This window comes from Euwallacea fornicatus, chromosome 16 (genome assembly GCF_040115645.1).
Source record: "Euwallacea fornicatus isolate EFF26 chromosome 16, ASM4011564v1, whole genome shotgun sequence".
NCBI classification, from domain to species: domain Eukaryota; kingdom Metazoa; phylum Arthropoda; class Insecta; order Coleoptera; family Curculionidae; genus Euwallacea; species Euwallacea fornicatus.
In genome coordinates this window covers 2,656,193-2,678,555 of record NC_089556.1, presented here as the reverse complement: position 1 = coordinate 2,678,555, position 22,363 = coordinate 2,656,193, and the positions used below count along the sequence as shown (strand labels likewise).

The 22,363-nt window shown below is 37.0% G+C and overlaps 1 protein-coding gene across 2 annotated transcripts in view; it reads left to right on the top strand.

Annotated features, from left to right (window-relative positions):
- PsGEF (Protostome-specific GEF) overlaps positions 1-22,363 on the top strand; it is a 33,401-nt gene that overhangs the window by 6,986 nt on the left and 4,052 nt on the right. For both annotated transcript variants that reach the window (XM_066291419.1, XM_066291420.1), the window contains exons 2-16: positions 3,357-4,806; positions 4,863-4,921; positions 5,736-5,920; positions 12,251-12,305; positions 15,100-15,305; positions 15,368-15,514; positions 15,570-15,779; positions 15,967-16,225; positions 18,001-18,180; positions 18,233-18,429; positions 18,486-18,657; positions 18,711-18,824; positions 18,888-19,098; positions 19,150-19,330; positions 19,552-19,675. In XM_066291419.1, coding sequence (XP_066147516.1) covers positions 3,363-4,806; positions 4,863-4,921; positions 5,736-5,920; positions 12,251-12,305; positions 15,100-15,305; positions 15,368-15,514; positions 15,570-15,779; positions 15,967-16,225; positions 18,001-18,180; positions 18,233-18,429; positions 18,486-18,657; positions 18,711-18,824; positions 18,888-19,098; positions 19,150-19,330; positions 19,552-19,675 — 3,744 coding nt within the window. In that variant the 5' untranslated portion in view covers positions 3,357-3,362. The remainder of the gene's footprint in view (positions 1-3,356; positions 4,807-4,862; positions 4,922-5,735; positions 5,921-12,250; positions 12,306-15,099; positions 15,306-15,367; positions 15,515-15,569; positions 15,780-15,966; positions 16,226-18,000; positions 18,181-18,232; positions 18,430-18,485; positions 18,658-18,710; positions 18,825-18,887; positions 19,099-19,149; positions 19,331-19,551; positions 19,676-22,363) is intronic.

Below are 22,363 nucleotides of genomic sequence, written 5' to 3'. Positions count from 1 at the left end.
CGCAAAATTATTTACAGTCTCTTAAACCCCGATTGTGCTGGACCAAATGGTTTTTTCAAAGGGCATTAAGTTGCGCTTGGTGGGCGGTGATCGGGTTAACTGAAGGGTCGGTGAGGGATCGTGGCGACTTTTTTAATATGGGAAATTTTCCTTTTTTTATTGCAACTGAAACACTTGTTTCCGAGTAAATATTTGAAAAATCTGCTGAAGGAGTTTTGATTGAAATTCACTCAAAAATTGTCAATTTCAAGTCAGTTTAGCCTCCGGAATGAAAATTTTTATAAATCCTGGAATTCCTCGAGAACTTAAGCGATAAGCACCTATATCAGAGTTTCATTCAAAACACTGAAAATGGATTGTAAAAACTTCTGCAATTTATACCCAAAAAAATTGTATGAAATTTTATTATTTTTATACAATTTCGATGTGGAATGTCAATTTGAGAAAATTGAGTTATTATGGCTCTAAATCTTTTCGGTAGTGGAAAACTTTAGGTAAAACTTATGAATTTTTTCTCATCACTCGCAATTTACTGTACCATTACTGTGCTCAGACTCTAAACCTAGATTTGATATGCCACTGTTTACCAACCAGTATATTCGACAATTTCACAGATTATTATAGAACTTTCTGGCTAAAAGCGGAAAATATTCTTGATCTGAATGTTAGGCTGAAATACAAAAAAACTCTTATTGAACTGTAGAATTCAAGCCTGAAGTAAAAAATGGGATGTCTTATATATAAAAAAATTGAGTTTAGGGAGTGAAAAAGAGCCAGACGTGCAAAATTATTTAATATCCTCCTTATTTTCGCAAATCCTTGATTTACCCGAACTTTTAATGCATAATGATTAGGTTTAAGAATGATTTATTAAGAGGTTACTTGGATTGCACAATCTATAGTCAATAGCCTGCCGTTAGATTTTTGCGCTTTTTTGCTTGTACGACGATTTCTTCTAGTTTTTCCCATATTACATAAGTAAAGAGTACATAACCTAAAAAAATATCTTCGAGCAGTCTTCCATTATCTTTCGAAAATTCGTGGAAAGAGGCACAACTCAAAAACCAAAATAAATTCCTACCATCGACATTTAGTATAGTTTGATGAAATTTTTAAAAGAAAATTTTCCAGTGACGTCCTTGAGCTAATATACATTGCGCCTTTAAATTGTTCTTACTCCCTAATCAGAACTCTTTAACAAATAATTAATTTTAAAAAATTCAAAAACAGCATTAACTAAAACGAGAAATACTATCTTTTGACGTTTGTTTTTTTTTTAATGTTGCCTGCATCACTGTTAGCGCAAAATGCCCGATTTTTCTAAATTGGAATATGGGTCAGGTAACACCTCAAATTAAAGGCGTTTCGAAATCTATCCATTAGTTTTTGACAAAATTATGTACTATTGGTAAAAAAAGCAATCCAAATTTAGTTAAATAATACGTAAGTAATAAAAAAAACTTGCTTGTTAATCGGAAATTGTTTTTTTTTTCGATATTGTTCTCACAAACAGTCTTCGGTCAATTTTATTTATTTTTTTTATCTTCTACTTCAGTGAGGAGCGTCGGTAATCTTCCTAAATGATACGTGATAATGTGTTTAGAATTTAATGCTATCAAAGTCTCTCTTGTGGTATATCATCCATACCATTTATGATCAATCAATCCTACTACTGACCCATATCAACCATTTTTATCCAGTCTTTACCCGATACCGCTTTCAATATGGAAAACAACGAGACAAGAAACCGACTCAAATTAAATTTATTTTAGGCATGATATATAGGGGAGGAACATAATAAGATGCAAAATATTCAAAGACGTTTTACCCGACATGTGGGAGACGTTGGTACGCTCGTGCCGAAACTTCTAAGTGGAAAATTATTCAGAATGCCCTTCTAATGGCAATACATGGAACCACTTAAGAATATCCTCTTGTTGGTGTGCAATTTAGTCAAGACGGTTTTACAATGTGTTAATTTTTATACATTCTGCATGCTCCTAGCTGAAAAATAATAATTTCTAGATTGGCATTTTTATTGATTTCTTTAGGGCTACATGGAACACCTGTCCTAAACCGCGTAAGATTAACTACTTCCCAGCCAACAGGTCCCATTAAAAACTCCTCTTTTAGACTATTTCGTTGAGTTTTTAATACAATGCCAACACCCTATGGGGAAGTGTTTTATCAAAATTCTCCACACTGGGGTTAAAAATGTCTACAAAATAATGAAAACTAAAACCATAACTGCTGAAGTTAAATTTATTGCCCTCTCTCTGAAAGCTTTTTTACAGAAATTATTAAGCATATCAAATTCCCCAGTAGTTGAGCTTTTCAAAGCGATTATTTCATTTTTAAAGCTCTAAACGGTAGTGGGTAAATCCCATAAGAAACGTATTTTCGTGGTATAAAAATTCATAAAACCACCAGTAGTGTCCTCGCCCCTTGTTAATGTAAATGAGGCATTTGAATATGGGTTTAATTTATCGTTGCAATTTATCGTAAACCAAGTCCCTTAACAGGGTGCTTACTTACCGTAACATTGAAAAAACACCCTTTATCGCTAACAAAAAAATGAAATTCAATCAAGTCTTGTGAGAGGCTCACATCAAGCTTTCGGGCCAAATTTCTCTTACCTGGAACCAATTAGATTTTTATCGACGATGAAAAATGAAAATAGAGTTTTGGGGAAATCTTCGGCATTTTTCTAGTTTTAGTTTTAAAAAATTGAAAATCGAATATTGACAAAAGGATTATGTAAACTGTAAGAATCGTAAGAACATCATTGAGCTTATCACATGATATTATATGAAAAGATACTTAATTTAATTCAAAAAATACGCTTTAGCTCAGCTGAAACTAGACGTATTAATGGAGTCTTGCCTTAGCTTCTCTTTATTCCGAATTTTTCGGATTGAATAAATTTCTGAGATGTCGAAACTTAAAAGAAAACGAAGACTTCCGCAGAGAAGTGTATTAATTTTTGCAATTAGCTTGCAGATAAGGAAGATTTGTCTGGAACTTTCACTTTTGGAGTTCAAAGGGAGCCCACACTGGGTGCAGTTGCAAAAAGTTTAAATCCAAAACCAATAGAGATGAAAGGGGAGATTTGAAATTAACATCGCTAGGTCTACTTAAAAAGGCCTCACGCTGTTTTATTTGCGATATTCGCCCTGATATTGCGACTTATGGTTTGTGGCCGCAATCACTCCCTTGTGTCCACGATTTACTTCATGATAACCAGAAGTCAAACGCATAAAATATAACTGTTGTGAGGGGCGACTAATCTGATTTTATGCTCATGCATTTTAATGCGATCAGCTTAATCACGAGATTTATTGAGTCATTATTTCCAGGCCACAATGCTGAAATGGACCGTGCTTTCTCGGAGAGATCCACAGGACATCAAAGAGAATCGTTTATCTGCCAATTTCCAAAGTGCCGAGTCCCTACCGAACACCCCTCGACAGAAAACCAAACGGCGTAGGTCTAGTGCTTCTAGAAACAGAAAGAGATACAGTTTGGACGCTTTGGAAGCAGACAAGGAGAATCAATTCCATTCCACCCCAGTTAAAAATTCATCTCTGCATGAAGCTTTGAGCCATTTTAGAGATCTTAGCAATCTAACTCCTCCGACTCGTGATCAGAAGCTGAAAATTAAAAAGAAGAAGGAATGTTTAGAGAACCATGAGAAACTAGTGAGAGTAAGCGACGGTAGCAACTATTTCACCCCATTTGAAGCTGTAGATTCGCACATTGAATCCTTCATGGCTGAGCAAGTGTGCAGCTGCAAGAAACCCTCCAAAATATTTTCGTTCAATGAAGAGAAAATAACCCAACCAAAGAGCATTGAAGATGTAATAGGAGCTACTAATAAAGATAGTTTGCCAGGATTGAGGCCTTTACAGGAAGAAATCAGGGTGTCACCTCTAGTCCGAAAATTCCTAGATTTAAAATTCAGCAAAAGTAACGCGGAAGCTGAAATCAATGAAGATTCTTCTTTCATTAACGAGATGTCTTTGGATAAACTGGTAGAGGCCCTGTTGGAGCGATCATCTTCTAGTGTTGTTGCGAACACTAGCATGATCGTCAATGTAACTTCAGAAAAAGACGCATTGATCCACGACAAAGAGCGATTAATTGACATTAATTCTGAAGCTTCGTCGGACTCAGGGTTTAAAAGCAGCACAAACGAGAATTTACATAGAATAGATAGCGGCTTCCTCTGCAAGTGCAACAACAATAATATTCCAAAAATGCTCAAACAGGAAAAAACCATAATAGAAGTCAATGAAAGTTACAGGGAAAGGTGTGTAGATGTGGACGATTCAAGAAAACGACCAAGCACAACTCCAGAGGAAGTTGACTCCAATAAAAAGCCCAAAACTGACTTTACCCACACCTTAAAAAGACAGAGATGTGTTCGGAGGAAAAAGTTAGAGAACTTCCGCAAGAAACTTAGCACTATCAACACCTCATACATAGAATCGCAAACAGTATCACCATTTTGGTCCAATCAAAAGCAGTTTCATTTTCCGAGTGATGAGGATACCTTCCCAACACCTTCTGCAGGGTTTGAAGTAGAAAACACACCCCTTAGGGGGTGTTATCTTGAGAACAAGGACATTCTAGGCTCTCATGTCGATGATTGTAACAGGACTACAAGGAAGTGTTTGATATTCGATTCTCCGAAAGTGGACACTTCCTCCAGCTTTGCGGACAGCACTGGAAGAAGCGCCATTGTTGATGTGAGAGGGAGCGTGGATTTGAGGATTTTTTGCAATTCTGCGGGGATTTACGTGAATGGTACGTAGTTTGGAATAGAGAGGTTGATCTGATTTAATTGCATTGTGGTGTTTCAGTGATACGGTGCCACGACTTGTGTAAAGCAGATGGAGAAGTCGTTAATCCGTACGTAAAGGTAAGGTTGCTTGTTAGGGAAGCTCTTCGGGGATTTTTACAAGATTTATGTTATTAACGATGCATTTGTTAATATAATCTTTTCGCTCTTAAAATTAGCAGAAGACTTATTCCTTGGAGCTTATCTAGATACTTAATTAACGCCTTGCGGAGAGTGCAATTATACGGTGTACAAAATAATTTGAAGTCACCAACATACACAGGGTCTCCCATTTACAAGAATTAAATTTCCGATCTCAAAATGTCAAGGAACTTGTTTCGAAATTCTATCTTCCCTTTGACAGGACCCCTTCTTGGATACCTAATTGGTAATACGATGAGTAGTGGCCTTCTTGGACGGCATCGACCTCATCAGAGTATGTTCTGTAACAAAAAGTAAATATTGAAACCCAAGACTTCCATTATTTCCATTCCTTAATAAAATTTGGATAAATAAGAATTAACATGGGATATTCAAGCGATAAGGTGCCAGAATCTCCCTTGAAAAGAAAGATCTGATTTATCTCTGACTGCACTCTGGCAAAAGCGAACTAAATTGTTGGCAAACATCGCCAGAGGTATCGGATATCCAAGACCTGTTGTGTCAGTCATCTTGTGCAATGTTGACGTGAAAAGATACGATGTCTCGTTGAATAACTTCTCTTGAGATACCCGCCAACATGTGGAGATGTCAATGAAAAACGATATTCCAGACTCTTTCTTTCCCTTTGAACCGGCTTTCTTGTTGCTTTTATTTATCAAATATATACCAATAAGCGAGGCAAATATCTGGAGGTAGTTTTACCCGCTTGCTTAAGTGGTTATCGCATTTACAGGTGGCCATATATGACCGCTTGACCAGTAGTAGGAGTAAGAAAAAGAATGCAGTCCTGCAACGAACCGCGGTCCAAAGCAACTCTTCAAGGCCGATTTTCAACCATACCTTCAAGTTGCCGAAACTACCTGCAGACACAAGAAAACGACTGCATATCGAAATTTGGCATCGAGAAAGGACCACTATGTGAGTACATGTACGATCGTTTGTTCAAGTTTAAATTGAATATAGATATAATCTCTCCGTTCCATTTGTAACTTCGTCGGCTGAGGGAATGCTACAATAAGTCCTCATATTTCCCCAAAGGCAGGCCCTTCTGACATATAAATTAATTACCTTTTTGTCCCTGCAATAATAAATAATAGCAGCATCAGGGAAAAGTTGGCGGGCACAAGACGGCAACGTGGCCCTTTGGTTGCGCATTCCTGCCGATCGATAGGAAAAGAGGAAATTCGCGGAAAACACACTTTCCGGCAGCTGAAATTACCTCCTTTCCACCCTTAGTCAAAGCAAACCGATACGAGGCTGATGTGCAGAGAACTCGAGGGCACATTTCGATATTGCAGTGATCGCGCTTTATTAAAAAATCATCATTGACCACCATCGGCTAATTTTGATTTTCATAACATCCTTCATTGAGCATAGAAAACGTTCTTCTCTTAGCGAATTAAATTCACAAAATTAAATTTTCTAAATCCCCAATCTTTTTTCCTGGATCCGGCAACAAGGCTGGATTTTCGCAATCTGGGACTACTGGATAGCCTCTCGTTCCAGAGAAACCTCTTAAATGGTCTATCTACGTTGCGGTTCTCCCCTATCAGTGTCGATTGATTACGAAATCGCATGTGTTTGACTCCTAATTTCCAGCGTTAGTGCCCCATTTGTACCGGCCAGCTTATCGTGATAAGTTCCGAATGCTTTGACCAAAATTGTGATATTATATTCATTAGGAACAGTAGTGCCGCAGTACGGATATTCGGAACGCCGCTCAAGTTGCTAATGATTTAAACCCTAATGAGGATATTGCTGAACTGTTTGAAAATTCTTATATTATTGAACCAAATTTAGGCTTGAAGGTAAGAGTGTGCAGTGGTTTTATTACATAAACTCATGCCAATTTATTCATATGATATTGATTCTGAGAAATTTGTTAGTTTGGGTTAGTCCAGGTTAGTGCTTTTATTTGAGATCAATGACGTAACTACGGGTGACATGTGCCCCTTGAAGCTCTAGACATGTAATATGTAATAAGTTACGAAGCTTATATATCACAGGGAGAGAATGCACTGTTCAGCTCGGCACGTAAAACGTTCGACTTTTTGAGAACAATTGAATATTTAGCTTCGCCTTTCTGCGCTCGCACTGCACATCTTGACGATTAGCTTAATGCGATAAAACATTTTTTTCCGACTTCTGGTAACTTTGTCAGCAAGATTATCTCCATTGGAATTGGGAAATTTGACGAGAGCATTTTTTTCAATTTCCAATTATCGTGCCGACAATGACTCAAAAAACGAGACGGTGAAATTTAACATCTCATAATTACGTTGAGCTACGCGAATTTTTATTGCGAATTCCTGAAAAAATCGATTATTCGATGAAAGTGAAAGTGAAAAAAACTGAATTGATGTTGAAAAATAAAATTAGATCGTAGGAAAGTCCAATTTTTAGAGTTTGGGTCATACTTGCGATTTCTCGGCTAAATTTTCGCACCAATGGGCCGATAATACTGCTGCGGGTCGGTCCTTGAATCTCCCGGCAGTGCTGCATGCGAGAAAGCAGCACCATTGGTTCTTACTTCAACTGCTGGTTGAGTTTCAATCTCAATTTGGAAGTACTTCATCTGCCAGCGATTTCTTAACTGACAGTTATCGCCTTTTAGCTAGACATACAAAAATCGACCCTAAGACTCAAATTACAGTTAAACTTTAGACTGGAGCCAATAAATAATCTAGAATTTCAGCCTGGTTTAGACTTCGATCTTGTAAATCGTCTTTACTGTTTTATCTGATATGAATTATTTCTGCTACAATCAGCAATATCATATATTAAATTCCTTTGAATTTTGCAAGTTCTGCCGTCACTGAACTTGGAATTGACGTCAAATGAAGTCTTATCCTCATCATCTTTATATCTATGGTGCTTGTTATACTTCCGGCTATTCTTAATATCTATGTGGGCTTTCTCTATATTGCCGCCATATTTAATTTAGGATCTTTATTCTGTTTAAGTACTCTATGGTTGCCGTCTCCCCTTGTGTAACTGAATTGGGGAGTTTATAGCAAACACACTCGATTTCCACCGAATCTCCTTGAAATTTTAGATTTCTAAGCAAAATTGGAGAATTCGAAATTCGTCGAGCGAGAACCACCTTGCCATCGATGATTGCGAAGATATGCGGTAGTTCAATGCTTATCCTTCTCGATGGTGTAGCTTTCTTTTCCTTCCTGTTATTGAAATTGAGAATATTTCCGCCTCTCCCTATTTATTTCCAGCTTCTCATCATACTGCTGTTCACATAATCATGCTCCAGTTGCATTCAGAGTTCATTCAAAGTAAATTGAAACCGATAAATTCTGCAGTTCAATTTTTGCCAAAAAATTGCTTCCGTGCTATTCCGTTATTCGTGCTTCTAACCAGTTTAGCTTTGATCACCATAATCTTTCTAACTTCCTTCACGGTCGTTTTTTTCTCGGTATTCTACAGGTTGTTCGGACGGAGCGGGCCAAGTCGTTAAAACCGCAGATTTCTCTACATCAAAAGTATGACAAATTTTTGCACACAGACAATTGCTTACTGAGGTAGACTGGTACAATATGGTTTAATGGAGAAGTAAATTCAATGTGATGATGGGGTGTTCATTTGGCCCTTCATCTCGAGCGGCCCTGGCAGTTGCCTCTGCGAGCACAAATCAAAATAAAAATGCCTCCCATCCACCCTAATTTCAGAATACACAGCATACATATGTAATAAGCATCCATTCTATTCCCATTACACTTGAATGGACAGTTGCTCGCCACTATTGGCAGACCATCAATAACACACGGATAATCATGCATCAAATCGAGCGAACACCTTTAGCTTATGCGGGTGGCCTGAATTATTTACATATGTGGGGTTTATCCCTTAGAAGTACTTATTCAGGAGAGAAAGGGTTTGAATGATGTAAACATTCTATATATACAGGGGGTCAATTTGAAAACTTTCGATCCCTATTATCTCGAAACGAGATAGATTTTTTTGGAAAATTCTCGAAACGCATCGATTTTGTTTCCGACGGGGAACAACCTTTATGTAGAATTCACTGCGCCTCTTTCAACCCTCTACCTCCCAGAGCCACCCTCTCAAATATCTTAAATGGTGAAGGAGGTCAAGTAATACATCATTTTAAAGGTCTTTTGATTCTCTACATTTTGGTACCTCATTTTTAACAAATTATTGTTGCTTTATTAAGTGAGGTGTCTTCGATCATTTTAAAATCATTTTTTCCATTAGTGTTTCCATATTGTTGAAACTAAGACTTTTTTGTTCTAAACGTCTCTTACGATGAGGAAATTGTTGTGATAAATCTATTTACTAACTTACTGCCTTATTGTTTGTCGAAACGACCGTCGAAAGAAAAGATGCATTAATCACTGAAGCAAATGTTTATCAATATCATAAATTTCCTCGGTCCTCGAAAAGAAACATCTACGTAGAATATCAGTTTTTTATTGTTTATAATGGAATGCCGTTTCGATAAATTTTGATATTATCTTGCAGCGAAAATGTTATGTACTTACCTGTGGTACTGGTCGATGTTGCTAGGTATTCAAATCAGTTAAAATTTATTGAGATAATTCGTGTGTTATTGTGGATAATTTTAAAAATGGTATAAATAATTCAGCAAAGAATTGAAATTATTTTTATTTATGAGGAGCGAGGAAAACGCGCAAGAAGAACGGCGCAAGGTTTAAACTTAGAAATGTCAATTCATATGTGAGTCACACATACGTTTAAGAGTTAATAAAAAAATTCACTGAAACGTGTTCAATTGCAAACAAAAAAAGGGCTGTTCAGCGTGTTTTAAATGAAGGTGCTCAAACATAGATTCCGAGAACCTTCGTTGCAGAAACCAGCAATTCACGGCCTACGGTCGTAAATCAAACTGGAATGTTAGATAAAACTTTACGAAAAGCACCGAAATTAAATAAATTTCATGCCTACAAAATGGAAATTCTACAGGAGTTTTACGACGTCGATTTTTATAGAAGAATCGATTTTTCAGACATCATGACTAACTTAATTAATCATAATAATTTTTTTAACACACATTTGCTTCAGTGAAGAGTGCAGTTTTTCCTTAATGGCCAGCTCAACAAACAGAACTACCGATATTGTAGTAACGAAAAATCCCAATTCTTTTAGAGAGGGTGCTACACAGTGGCCGGAAAGAAAATTAACGTTTGGACTGGTATTCTTGGAAATGCCGCTCTAGGATCTTCGTTTGTTGAAGAAAAATTAACTGGAGGTCTGCACTTGAACTTAATTGAAAACGTAATTGACCCTTTAATAACAATTCATTTGGAAGATCAAATTGGTGGAAACATCTTGCAAGACGACCAAATACATTTTCAGCAAGATGGAGTTCCACTGCATTATTTTCACTTAGCGCGAGAATGGGTGGGTGACCGATTTTCCGACAAATGGATCGGTAAAAGGGAACGGCCTGCAAGATAACCAAACTTAACGCCGTTAGATTATTTTTTGAGGGCGCATATAAAATCGGTTGTTTACAAAATCCAGCCTGATAATATTGACGATTTGACAAGGAGAGTCACAGAGGTAAGCAGGGCTATTCCAGAAGCGGCATTTGAAAATGTCGGAGGAGGGTTTCAAACTAGGCTTTATTATTGTGTGGAAAGTAATGAAGAAGATTTTGAACAACTAATAAATTAAAATCGCCAAAAACAGGATCTCCAATTTTGAACGTGTTCCTCTTAAAGATCAATAACAACTATTCGTTTTATAATTTAAAACCGTTATGCAGAAGTTTATTACAACAATTTCCTAATCATACAATATGTCTGAATAAACAATTGTAGTTTGAAACTATCAAAACATTAATGGGAAAAATGAATTTAGATGATCAAAGACGCTTAACTTGGGAACGCAACCATGAAATGTGATGAAGGATGAACCAAAATGTAAAGAATGAAAAGTCCTTTAAAATTATGTATTGCTTAACTCCCTTCACTATTTAAGTTATTTGAGAGGGTGGGTTGAGGGGATAGAGGGTTGAAAAAGGCGCAGTGAATTCTACGTGAAAGTTGTCCCTTCTCGATAACAAAAATGGACGTGTTTCGGCGATTTTTTAAAAATCCATCTCGTTTCGAGATAATAGGAATGGGACGCTTTCAAATTGATACCCTGTATATGGAAGAATTCGTTGGAGAAAAATCGTTGAGTCTCCCACGAGAAGGGCAATTTGGGTTCATAGCTTTAACACGACAAATTAGAAGGCTTTTCTTATCGCCATCTCGAAAGTTATTGGAGCAGGGAAAAATGGTCGCTAACCCACCGAAAAACAACTTTAATGATTGCGGTCGGGGCTGTCAAGCCGGGGATAAATTAATGTATCAAGAGTCCACTACAATGCAATCAGGAAACACGCGATTATTTCAATTTTTTCTTGTCCAGGCAAAACAATGACGAGCCCCCTTTACCAACGATTTTCTTTGGGCCATTTAAATCATGTGGGTAGATACAATAATTACGAACTTACCCTTAAAACCACGTGCACGAAAAAACCCTTTCCTTGTGCTCTTAAATCATCTCTGGCGACTTGGATTCGACAGACGGCATAAAAAGTTGTTTCACCCTTGTCTGACCTGTATTTTTTCGCTTCAGAATGGAAGAGGGTCTAAAAAACGACACTTCTATGCAAGGTGATCGGTTACTAGAACGGAAAGACGTGGATGGCCGTTATATAAACTGAAATTTACGATTTTGAATGTGTTTTTGACGAGATAGCGTCAATTCTTTTAAAGATAAGCGCATAGAAAAACAAGGGGTAGATTGCGAAACTGGGGGGATGCTTTCCAGATATAGAATGGTGGGAAGGACAGATGATTGAGTTGTCAGAGGAGAACAACGTTATACCTTGGATTCGGAATTTTAGGAAGTGCATGACTTAGAAAATAGCATATCCCAATGAGTGTTTTACAACCCTTTCAAATCTCGTTGTATGATAAAGAAATCACAAGAAATTGGCATAAATTTGAGCATATTCAATGTGCGCGGTATATTCTCTAAGCCGTTATTTTTACTGGCACAATTTGCCGAGTTATTAAAATGACGCGACCTGCGGTCATAACGTACCTAGTAATAAAATGAAACGCGTTCAGTCACCGGTTTCATTTAAGAAAATTGTTATTTTTTTACATCAGACTTTTTTCAAACTTGAATTCGTATGCTAATGTGCAATCTCATGAAACTTGTACTTTAATATCCTACATACAGGGTTTCTTGTTGCAGGAGCAGCGAATTTTTAGGATGCATGTCCTTTGATGCTCAGGATGTCTGCAAGAAGGTAGGTCAGAATTTTCTATATTGCTTTTCTTTATATATGTAGTTTGTATTAGAATAGTGCTATAAATGTATTTCACCTATTTTCCAAAATGATAATTCTAAATTTGGCAAAAGTGCACCAAATTATTGTAATATTTATCAAAAATTTACAAGTTTATTCAATAAACTTTTTGTTTATGCAAATTCTCAATGGTAATCTTAGACGCCCTTTCTATCGCATATTATTGATGTTTATCATCATCTGCCTCAAAAGTATAACGGATTTCACTACAAGTTAAATGGCTTTCAGTACCTTAACGATCCTTCCAGGAACTGGATCTCTCGCTATAAATGTTCCTCTTTTAATTTTCTGGTTCTTAATTTTTGAAAAAAAATATTTTATGTAAAATGGGTGAGCTTTTTCCTCTATATAAAATTAGATCTTATCCCTATAATATACAGTGTGCCCCAAAAAATGTGGCAGACCAAGCTTCTGCGTTTTTTAAGGGAGATACTCACAAGTCCCGAAGGGAACATGTCGTCGCTAATTCATAATCTTTTTTTTTGAAAATTTCTAAAAAGAAACTCCAAGAATCCAAGAACTCAACTGAACTTTATGAATATTGGAACTTTTTAATTATTAATTTTAAAAAAAGTATCGAACCAACAAGGGCTTGAAGGGAAAAAACGGCAAAAGCCAAAGGCGTCGCTTATTATTCAAAATAAAAGCCGTCAAAAACAGTATGAGAAACGCAGTTCGCCACTGATTATCATAGATATTAATAGCTCATAAATCTTAATTTGGCTGCAGGGCGGCACCAAGAAAGAAATAAGTTAATAACATCCAATTTTCTCAACACACGACTTATCATTATGTTACTATATTTGGAAGATAAAATCTGATATCTGGAGCTAAAATAGTTGTTTTTAAACGTGCACAGGAAGCAACGGTGCCGCCACAGAATTTTCTTCATCCGTCTTCAGATATATTGTAAATCCTCGAAGAATGCAAATATTGTATCGTCAGTACAGACTTTTAGACTTCTGAAAAATGAATTGATAGGCCGATAAGATGTTGTTTCTAATAAGAAATGATATAATTTTCTTCTTTATCAAAATCTAGATCTTTATGGAAAGGATAAGAAGTAGGGCAATGGGTCAGCAATTCTCGGGAGATTAACGATCTGCTCTTTTAAGGAGAAGGAGCAGAAGCGTAAATGTCAAAAATGCAGGAAAATCACCATAAAAAAATTAAACATTAATAACCTCGGCCTTGGCACCCAATGCAGTAATACGAAACCTCTTTAAAATCCGAATAAAGATCGCGTCGTCTCCAGAAGCGTGTACGTTTTTAATATCTAAAAGGATTTCTGTGATTTCGTCGGCGTTAATGGGGTCAAAGAAAAACGATTTAGACATTAACATTCCCTAAATATACAGGGTGTTTTCTAAATATTCGAGAGACATTCGGTGAATCAAATTTTATGTAAGATCCCAACAGACCTGTCCTGTGGGCACGGTACTGAAATTACTAGACGAAATCTGATATGTCTAAAAGATACACTAGAGTATTATTATTAAACTGGGAAAATGTTAATTAAACCGATCTAAGTGTTCGAAAAAAGAGTTTTTTTTTTAAAATTCGGTAGTGTATTTGGGGAACGAAGCGAAGATTTTTGTTCTTATTTTGACTTGAAATCTATCTCCTTAAAATTGCGTGATATGTTTAAGAAACGTCCTGTATTCGAAAATAATCAGTCTGCATCAGTCTTCACAACCTGATCGGCAATGGAGCAATAGAGGTGATTCAACTTCCCCGACTCAAGTGACCCAGCTTGGAAAGACACACGACTCTTCCTTCGTGCCTACCATAAGAAATTCAAATTTCTGTAAAAAATCATTATTTACGTGACGAAGGGACCGAATGTTCCTCGAGGAGACCCTAATCCCTTGGTCGCTCGCAATTTTGGGATTTCGATTTTTTTAACGTCTCATAAGACTTCGTAAATCCCTCAAATTAAAACAGCGAACTACCCCCTTGAAATTGGTGACAAAATATTTCGAACCTGTCGTAATTGGCCATCAAATACACTCGACCTAATAGGAAATGTCGAAGCTAAGAGGCAAATATTTCCATATTTCCAGAAATTATTTCCGTGTTTTTTTTATATTTGACTTCCAGACTTTTTATCCAAATTTCCGCTACGGAATAAGCGTTACGTGTTGAACGTTTGCGTGTCGGCACCTAATAAAAATTGTGTTAACCTTTAAGTAAATTACCTTTCTCATTATCCGTTTAGAGCCCCTAATACCATTATTTGTTGAACGACGGATATGTAAAAATATGCCCAACTCACATCAGTTTATCTAAACTTTTTTTGAATTTCAAGGGACAATTCGACAAACGATTAAGCGGAGCTACGTAGTCTGGAAAAACATCGTAAAACAGGAAATTGTTTCCGGACTGTCTGTAAAATCCCAAATGAATGCGGATATTAGGTCTCCGGTAAAAATGGTCGTTTCCCTTATTGATTGGACGTTTGCTACCTGTAAATTTCATGTGGATAATTGGAAAAATGTAACCTCGCAATTAAATAATCTTTGTGATTATTGAAGGTCGCTTCCGGTCGCCATAGCAGCAAAGGGTCCCCCATGTGAACTTTCTAAAAAAATTATCCCTTCAGAACGAAAATATTTTAACTCCTGCAATTTGCGCCATTTATTAGAACACTTACTCCACTACTTACTAACCTGCGTTGATGCGTTGATTCTAGAGACCATCAATATTCCTGCTTTAACGACGTCTCGCCTTTCAGATCATCGAGGGTCGTTACAGATTGTTACCGCAATCAGAGGGTCGGTCAGGCAACATCGCATTAACCGATGACCTGGTCGAAAGTGACCTCCACGTGACCGGTCACCAGGTCATCGAAATGGGGGACACCAACCAAGAGGGCTGCTGCAGCGAAAGCGTAGTCGAGGAAGTGCTCAGTTTCGACGGCTTCGACAACGACTTGAAACGGTAATTTTACTTTAATTGCGCCTTACAATTCTCACCCCTACACACCATAAGACATTTCTTAGATCGACAAACAAGGCCATTTTAAACGAGCAGCAAAAATATGCAGACGAACACCTTTTCCTTCGTTACCTGGAATTGGACCCCATCGAGGGACCTGAGGCTATTCCTGCAGCGCTGCAGCGAAAGGCTACCGGAAATAAATTCGGCAGGTAGGTCGTTCAGCTCGATTAGCGTTCCCTGGATTTTAATAGTCTGGATGTTTAGGACTCCTTTTACCCAAACGAAGAGGCTTTCCAAACCGGCCAAATCGGGATTCGGGTTTTCGGTGGTGTGGACCCATCCCCCCCGAATCGAAAGGGTGGAAAAGGGGCTTCCTGCTGAGAGAGCTGGTATTTTACCCGGAGACTATATCATCTTCGTCGACAAACACAACGTAGTGATGATGCCTGAGATCGATATTCTCAATCTTATTAGGTAACACCTCATAAATCCTAAAAATATCGAACGAAAAAGAAAATTTCTAGAACAAATTGAATAATTACACATGGCGGATTTTCTCATAAAGCCGCACGAAACTTCACACTTCAGAAACTTAATTGAAGTAATCTCGTGCACTTTACACCTAAGCGGGGCTTTACGTGATTTATGGCCTTTGTTCCAGGTCATATGGAAGTCAATTAACCCTGGAAATATTCCGTCGAAATCCTTCTCGCAACGGTTCAGTACCGAGTGTCCATCAAAAGTCCACCACCATCGTCACTCCCACCTCATTCCGGACTGACAGCAACGTGAATTTGCCCAGCAGTACCTCGGCGGTGACCACGGTACGCAGACCATCTACAGTGTGTTCAACTAATACCGCTTCTGTCGACTTCAGGAGGAGGAAGTTGAACCTTCCTCAAGTGACCTTCAGTTCGGAGGTTGGTGATGGGCTTTTAGTTTAACGTATCAATTTATCGTTCCGGTGAAGTTCTCAAGTATATCAAAGAATTGTGGGCCAATTCAGGATTTTTCGTTAATTTCATGCTCTTAGTAAAGTCGACAGATTCTTGACACGAAGAGAAGTCTTTTCATTTCTTTTGTACAAATACTGTTAATATTATATTATTATTTTAAGTTGTGTTTATCATATTTAATAATTCTTTTTTGGAGATGCTCAGAAGGGGAAATTAAATTCCTTAGGCCAGTATTTGAGTCGTGAATTGTTTGTGAATATTTATTATTTACTTTAGTGTAGGCACATGATTTTAGGCTTGAACAGATGTTTTCTAATACTGCTTATTTTTCACTATTTCGAGTCTTGTAGGTGTCTATTTTTTTTTATTACATTACGTTAGCCAATATTCTATTTTTTGTTAATTTATTTATGCGTTTTTAATACACAGTTTTTTATTTTTAAAGTTTTGTTTTTTCTGTATTTTTAGTATTGATCGCCAATCTGGCATGATGATTTATCTTTTGAGAGGCGTCAGATACACTATAGCAATTCGAATAAGTAAAGTTCGAATGCCTGAACCTGGCAATTCTCAGAGCTGGATACCTCATATTAACGCAATTCATTAATTTCTCCATTTACTTATTCGCTACTCATTGGAGACGTTACTCGTACATCAAATTGCTAAATAGAAAATTTATTTTTTGCGAGGAAGTTTCGAATTTTTAACGTTTTTGCAAAAGTAATAAAATTGTCGAATGGAAATTTGCAAGCAACTCTGCCGTGCGACCATTCCACTGATTGCAATTGATTTTTACAGATGAACAGAAAAAGAAATTGACCGTATAAAGTTACAATATAAAGCAGATGATACAAGAAATTAAACAATAAATAGGATTCGGTTATCAAATGGGAGTCAAGACAGCATATGGGAAAAATGGATAAAAAAATTGCTTATTATTTTTGGACAGAGTTCATGTAAAATCACTTTTTGCAGGTGCCCCTGCTTCCTTAGTGTCTATTCTCTAAAAAAGTTAAATTGCTCATAGAGATGTGAGAAAAGAATTCATGCGGAGGTGAGTTTGGAAGGTTGGGTTTTTGAGTTAGAGGGCGTTAATAAGTTCACCAATATTAAAAGTTCTTTATCTGTAAACCAGACGTAATTTTGAAGCAGGTGCACTTACGTATCTGCAGAAATGAATTTTACAGTCACTTTGTCTAAAAATAGGTAAGCCTTTTATCCATATATTCTATAAGTTGACTTGGACTCATATTTCAAAATTGAATTTAATTTTTTTATGAATTTTTTGAGTGATAAGCGTTTTTTTGAGGCTATAGGCGAGGATTTAAATTTGATGAGAGCAGAAGAGCGCGAAAAATAATTTTCAACCAAGAAGCTGTTAATAAGTATTTAAATTAACGTTTAAAGCAAAATCCGGTTTTTCTGAATAAAATGACCAGTGAAGCAATGCAATACAGTTAAAGGGTTTCTGACCCCTTGGAGGAATGAATAATCTTATAGATTCTAATAATTACTTTATCCGTCTTGTAAAGGAAATCTAGATGAATACCTTGATGTCAAAATTTGAAAAAAAAACATAAAACCTCCTTTTTGAGGTAAAAAAGGAAAAGCGGATAACGGCCATCATTCTGCCAGACCAAGAAAACTGTGGGAGTTTATCAATTCTTTCGATTGATAAAATTTGGGCCATAACTCGCCGCGCTATTTTACTAAATCAGAAATATTTTCCGATTTCTCAGAAACCTTCAACCAACCCTGAAGAGGGCAGGAAGCGCGCTATGTACCAACTAATAACCAAAGAGCAGCAATACGCCACCGCACTGCAATTCGCCACAACAAGATTTGTCTCAGCTTTAGCTGAAAGACGGGACTTAATCACTCCTTCAGAACATAAACTGCTCTTCCAGAATTCCGAGGAGGTACTCCAAACCACCATTCACTTCCCTTTAATTTAATTAAGGTGAAATTTAGCTTCTCCGAATAACTGAAGACATTTTGGACCATTTGGTGCATGAGGATGGTGAGATGGACACTGCCTTATTGGCTAGAGTCTACCAGTGTAAACTCCTCGATATAAAATCGGCCTACAAGAGATACTGCGCGGGGATTAAAAAAGCTGATTGTGTTTTAGCCAATAAAATGAAAAATTCTAATTCAGATTTTGTTAGGTAGGTACGCAATCACCTGCTCTGATTTGCCCAAAAACAATAAATTTACTGTGCAGATTTGTGCAATGCCCAACAGTGCCCAGGAGGAGGCCGGATCTAACTTCCTTCATTCATAAGCCTCTAGAACACTATAGAGAAATATTGAAGTTTCTTATCACTATACAAGGGCAAACCTCTCCTAAACACGAAGATTTCTCTGTGATAGGGCATGTTGTCCATGAAATGCAGGTATGTTTCAATAATTACAAATTCAAGTGGATATGCCAAATCTGTGCTATTAGATTACTTACAGGGAGATTACCTCTGAAGGAGGGTTAATGGAGCCTTGCGGGGAAGGACGTCCTCTGCTCTCAATGCAGGATTTAGAGAGTAGATTGGTGTTTACTAAATGTAAGGTACTGTACTCCTTCTTACTTAATTACGATAATCTTTAGGTGAGTGCGTAATTTCTTTCTCAGCCGTTTTCTCTGAACAAGCCCGGACGCCAATGGATCTTTGGCGGGGATTTGGGGAGGGTGGAAGGGCGCAATGTGCGACAATACTGGACCCTTCTATTCAGCGACCTGATTCTATTTGCCAAAGCCTCGAGAGATAGAGTTTTATTTATCACAGAAGAGCCCATCCCTTTAGCTCATATTACTGATATGTTTTTTAATGTTAGGAAAAAAGGTAGGTACATGGGAAGAACCGCAAAACGGACCTGTAGAAAGGGCATTGTAGATACAGAATTTAGAATATCAATAAATTCGGAAGCCAATAGACAGGCCTCAAGTCCCACAATCCACTGCGGGCCTGATCTTACCAGAACCCCAAGGAAGAATTCGAATAAGAAAACTGTGATCCTGCGCGCGCCTACGACTGAACTTAAGGCTGTGTGGCAGAACCTCCTCCAAAGGCAAATGTAAGTAGGACTTTATTGGTCGTTAAAATCGTTTTTTAGATATAGTTATAGTCTGGTGACATAGCAAATCTCTCTTCATTGTTCAAAAATATTATTAACCATCCGGTTAGTTTATAGAGGAGTTTCTATAGGAATTAGTCTAGAGTGAACACCTCGGAAGACATATCGAATTCCCAGATGTTCAATTTATAAAACTTAGTTGTTTGCATTTGCGCACGCAGCTTCCAATTAAATTCAGGCCTGGATGGTAGTGCTCTAAGTTCCCCAATGGAGTCTCCGGATGTACCGATCCACTCTTCAGTGGGCACCCTGCAATCAATTGAAACCAGTTCCTTCCGGAGGCAGGTGCGTCTACTACATGGCAACGTCGCCTTTTTTGACACTGCGGCAACACCGCTAATTAAACATGACACTCCTCACACATCTCCTTCCCCTACCAAACCAAAAACCCTAATGAGGTCGTGTAGAGTTCGAATTTCTTCTGATGAGATGGAGGAGAATTGGCTTGGAGGCTCCCCCACTCAAGAAGTGGGACAGACAACTGATTCTTACAATCGTTGTGAGAAACTTGAAGTGAACAATAAAAGGTACCCTAAGATTTCCACTGGGTCACCCACTTGCGTGTCTTCTTCGAAGTGTTCTGTGGGGTATTCGACAAGGCTGATGTCGTCCAATAAGAGCAGTGAAACTCCCAGTACTCTAGACTCATCCTCGTTTTATAATCGAAGCCCTAGTGATGAGGTTTTTAGTGAAGATGGGCCTATGAAGGTTTCTTTAGGCGAAGCACCGAGTCCTAGTGCCATCCTCACTCCTAGCACTGAAGTATCTGATGATTCTGATGATAGTTATGACAGGGTCTTCGACCTGAGGGATGATATTTGGGATGTTAGTCAATTCGATTATGATCTGAGCAGTTTAAATATTGATGGTCTGTCTCAACTGAGTGGAAAAATAGCTCACGGGGATGATTTTTGACTTTTCTGGTTATTGATGCTTATTGCAAATTTTGTTAGTAATTTTTGTTGGTAACTCAAGAATCCTTGATGCCAAAGTAAATATACAGGGTGTTCAAATTCTATTTAGAAGCTACGTGTTAGAAAAAAGTTTATCCTTAAGAAAGCAGCCCTTAAAAGGTGTTCACTTATATAGGTTCGCCAGTATCTATTCCGTTGCATGGGTAACTTTTTTTATTTAAAAAAATATAAATTCAGCTTAGTAGTCAAAATTGAGTGAAACGTTATGCAAAATTGATTGCCACTTAAAGATTGCCAGAGAAAAATGAAAATCGTCGATTATTTTAAAGTTAAATATCTCGTAAACGATTTACAGTGGAATGAACAAAAAACTGTTTTTAATAGATAGTTTTGTATAGAAAGAGATAAAAAAATTGTGTTTGATTTCAGAGAGATAACAGATCTGTACGTTTTTACAAATAGAAATCATATTTATCTATAAGCTCATTAAAAATCTGATTTTTTAAAATCGTGTTCATAACTCATTAAAGGATCTATGTAGTTATCTTATATTATTTAGCTTTCACGTTCCGAACGCCAATGAGTTTTGACCGATCCACCTGAGCTTCTCAGGAGTTCTTTTTTTTTCGAGCAAAATATAATTTACGAATCGACAATCATGCTAAAAATAATTTTTTGAAAATTAATTAGATCGCAGTCACAACTTAACCTGTTCGCTTGGCACGCCCATGGCTTTCGATCTATCCAAGTGAAATATTCAAAATTTTTGAGGAAAATAGTTCTACTAATTAAAATGGGTGAGACATTCACTCAAAATCATGTAGAATTTGTTGTATTCCAATTCATAACCAAGGAAATAATCTCACTAGCGGTCGCTACTTAATGTTATACGCACGTCAATGGCGTTTGTCCAATCAATTGTAAAATCTTCGTTAATTTTTAAGCAATAAAGAAACTCTCTCTGTGCCAACTGACGCGTAAACGATACACTTAGAATGAGATACAATTTTTTGAAGTTGAGTGCGTTAGCGAACAAATAATCTAACTCACTATAGCCACTAAATTTCCTTCCCCCGCATCCTTGTAGAATTTGACCAATCTACGTGAAAACTTCTCGTTTTGAAGACATATACAGAATGATTCAAAATTAACTTTATAAAATTCTGTAAATGTACTAACGTTATGTTAATATGCCCAAGAAAGAGTAAGTTTTTTATCCCCTTATTTCACAGGTGAGCTTTGACTCAGATTTCAATACCAAATAAATACCCTAAATACTAATTGTACCTATGTACATCTGCGTAAACATTAAAAATTCAATACTTTTTACATTCCATCGACAACTTTGTTGCGAGTGTTACAGGATGTTACGTGTACATGCTAAAGAGGATACAGGGTGTTCAAATTTCATTGATCCACCACTCATTTTCCTCAAAAAAAGAAATTGTTTTCAATAATTTTTTGAATTTATCAACTCAGTCAAAGTCTTAATACGTCACGAAAACATCTGTATATTTTTTACCAGCTTTGCCTGAAATTCGTACTTCTAGGGATACGTACGCTATTCATACAATCAAACAGATAATGGCCGCTCTGTATATAAGTGAATATTTAGTTTTCCTATTTCCATTTTTCAAACACGAACTTTTTGCCTAGACCTTTTAATCTAATATCTACATACAGAGAGGATAACTTCTAACGCCTAAATAAAACTGGGGCACCCTGTGTTTGGTTTCATTCAAATTTTGAAATCCGCCTCAATACAGGAGTTTTAAAGCACAACCTTCCTACATACCTCTAAATTCCAATCCTACCTTAAATACAAAAAGCTAATATTGTTATTTTTATACCTATTAAAGAGCAATGACGCATACACTATTGGATAAATTAACTGAAAAACCCAAAATCACTTAATTCACTTCAAAGTGTATGCGTAATTTCTTGGTAGTTTCTTAGATTTGTCTTGAACTTAGAGTTTATCTATTTACTGTTACCGATATTGTAATATATTTGCAAATAAACGCTTTAAGTTTTTAAAATCGCTTTTTACTTGAACTAT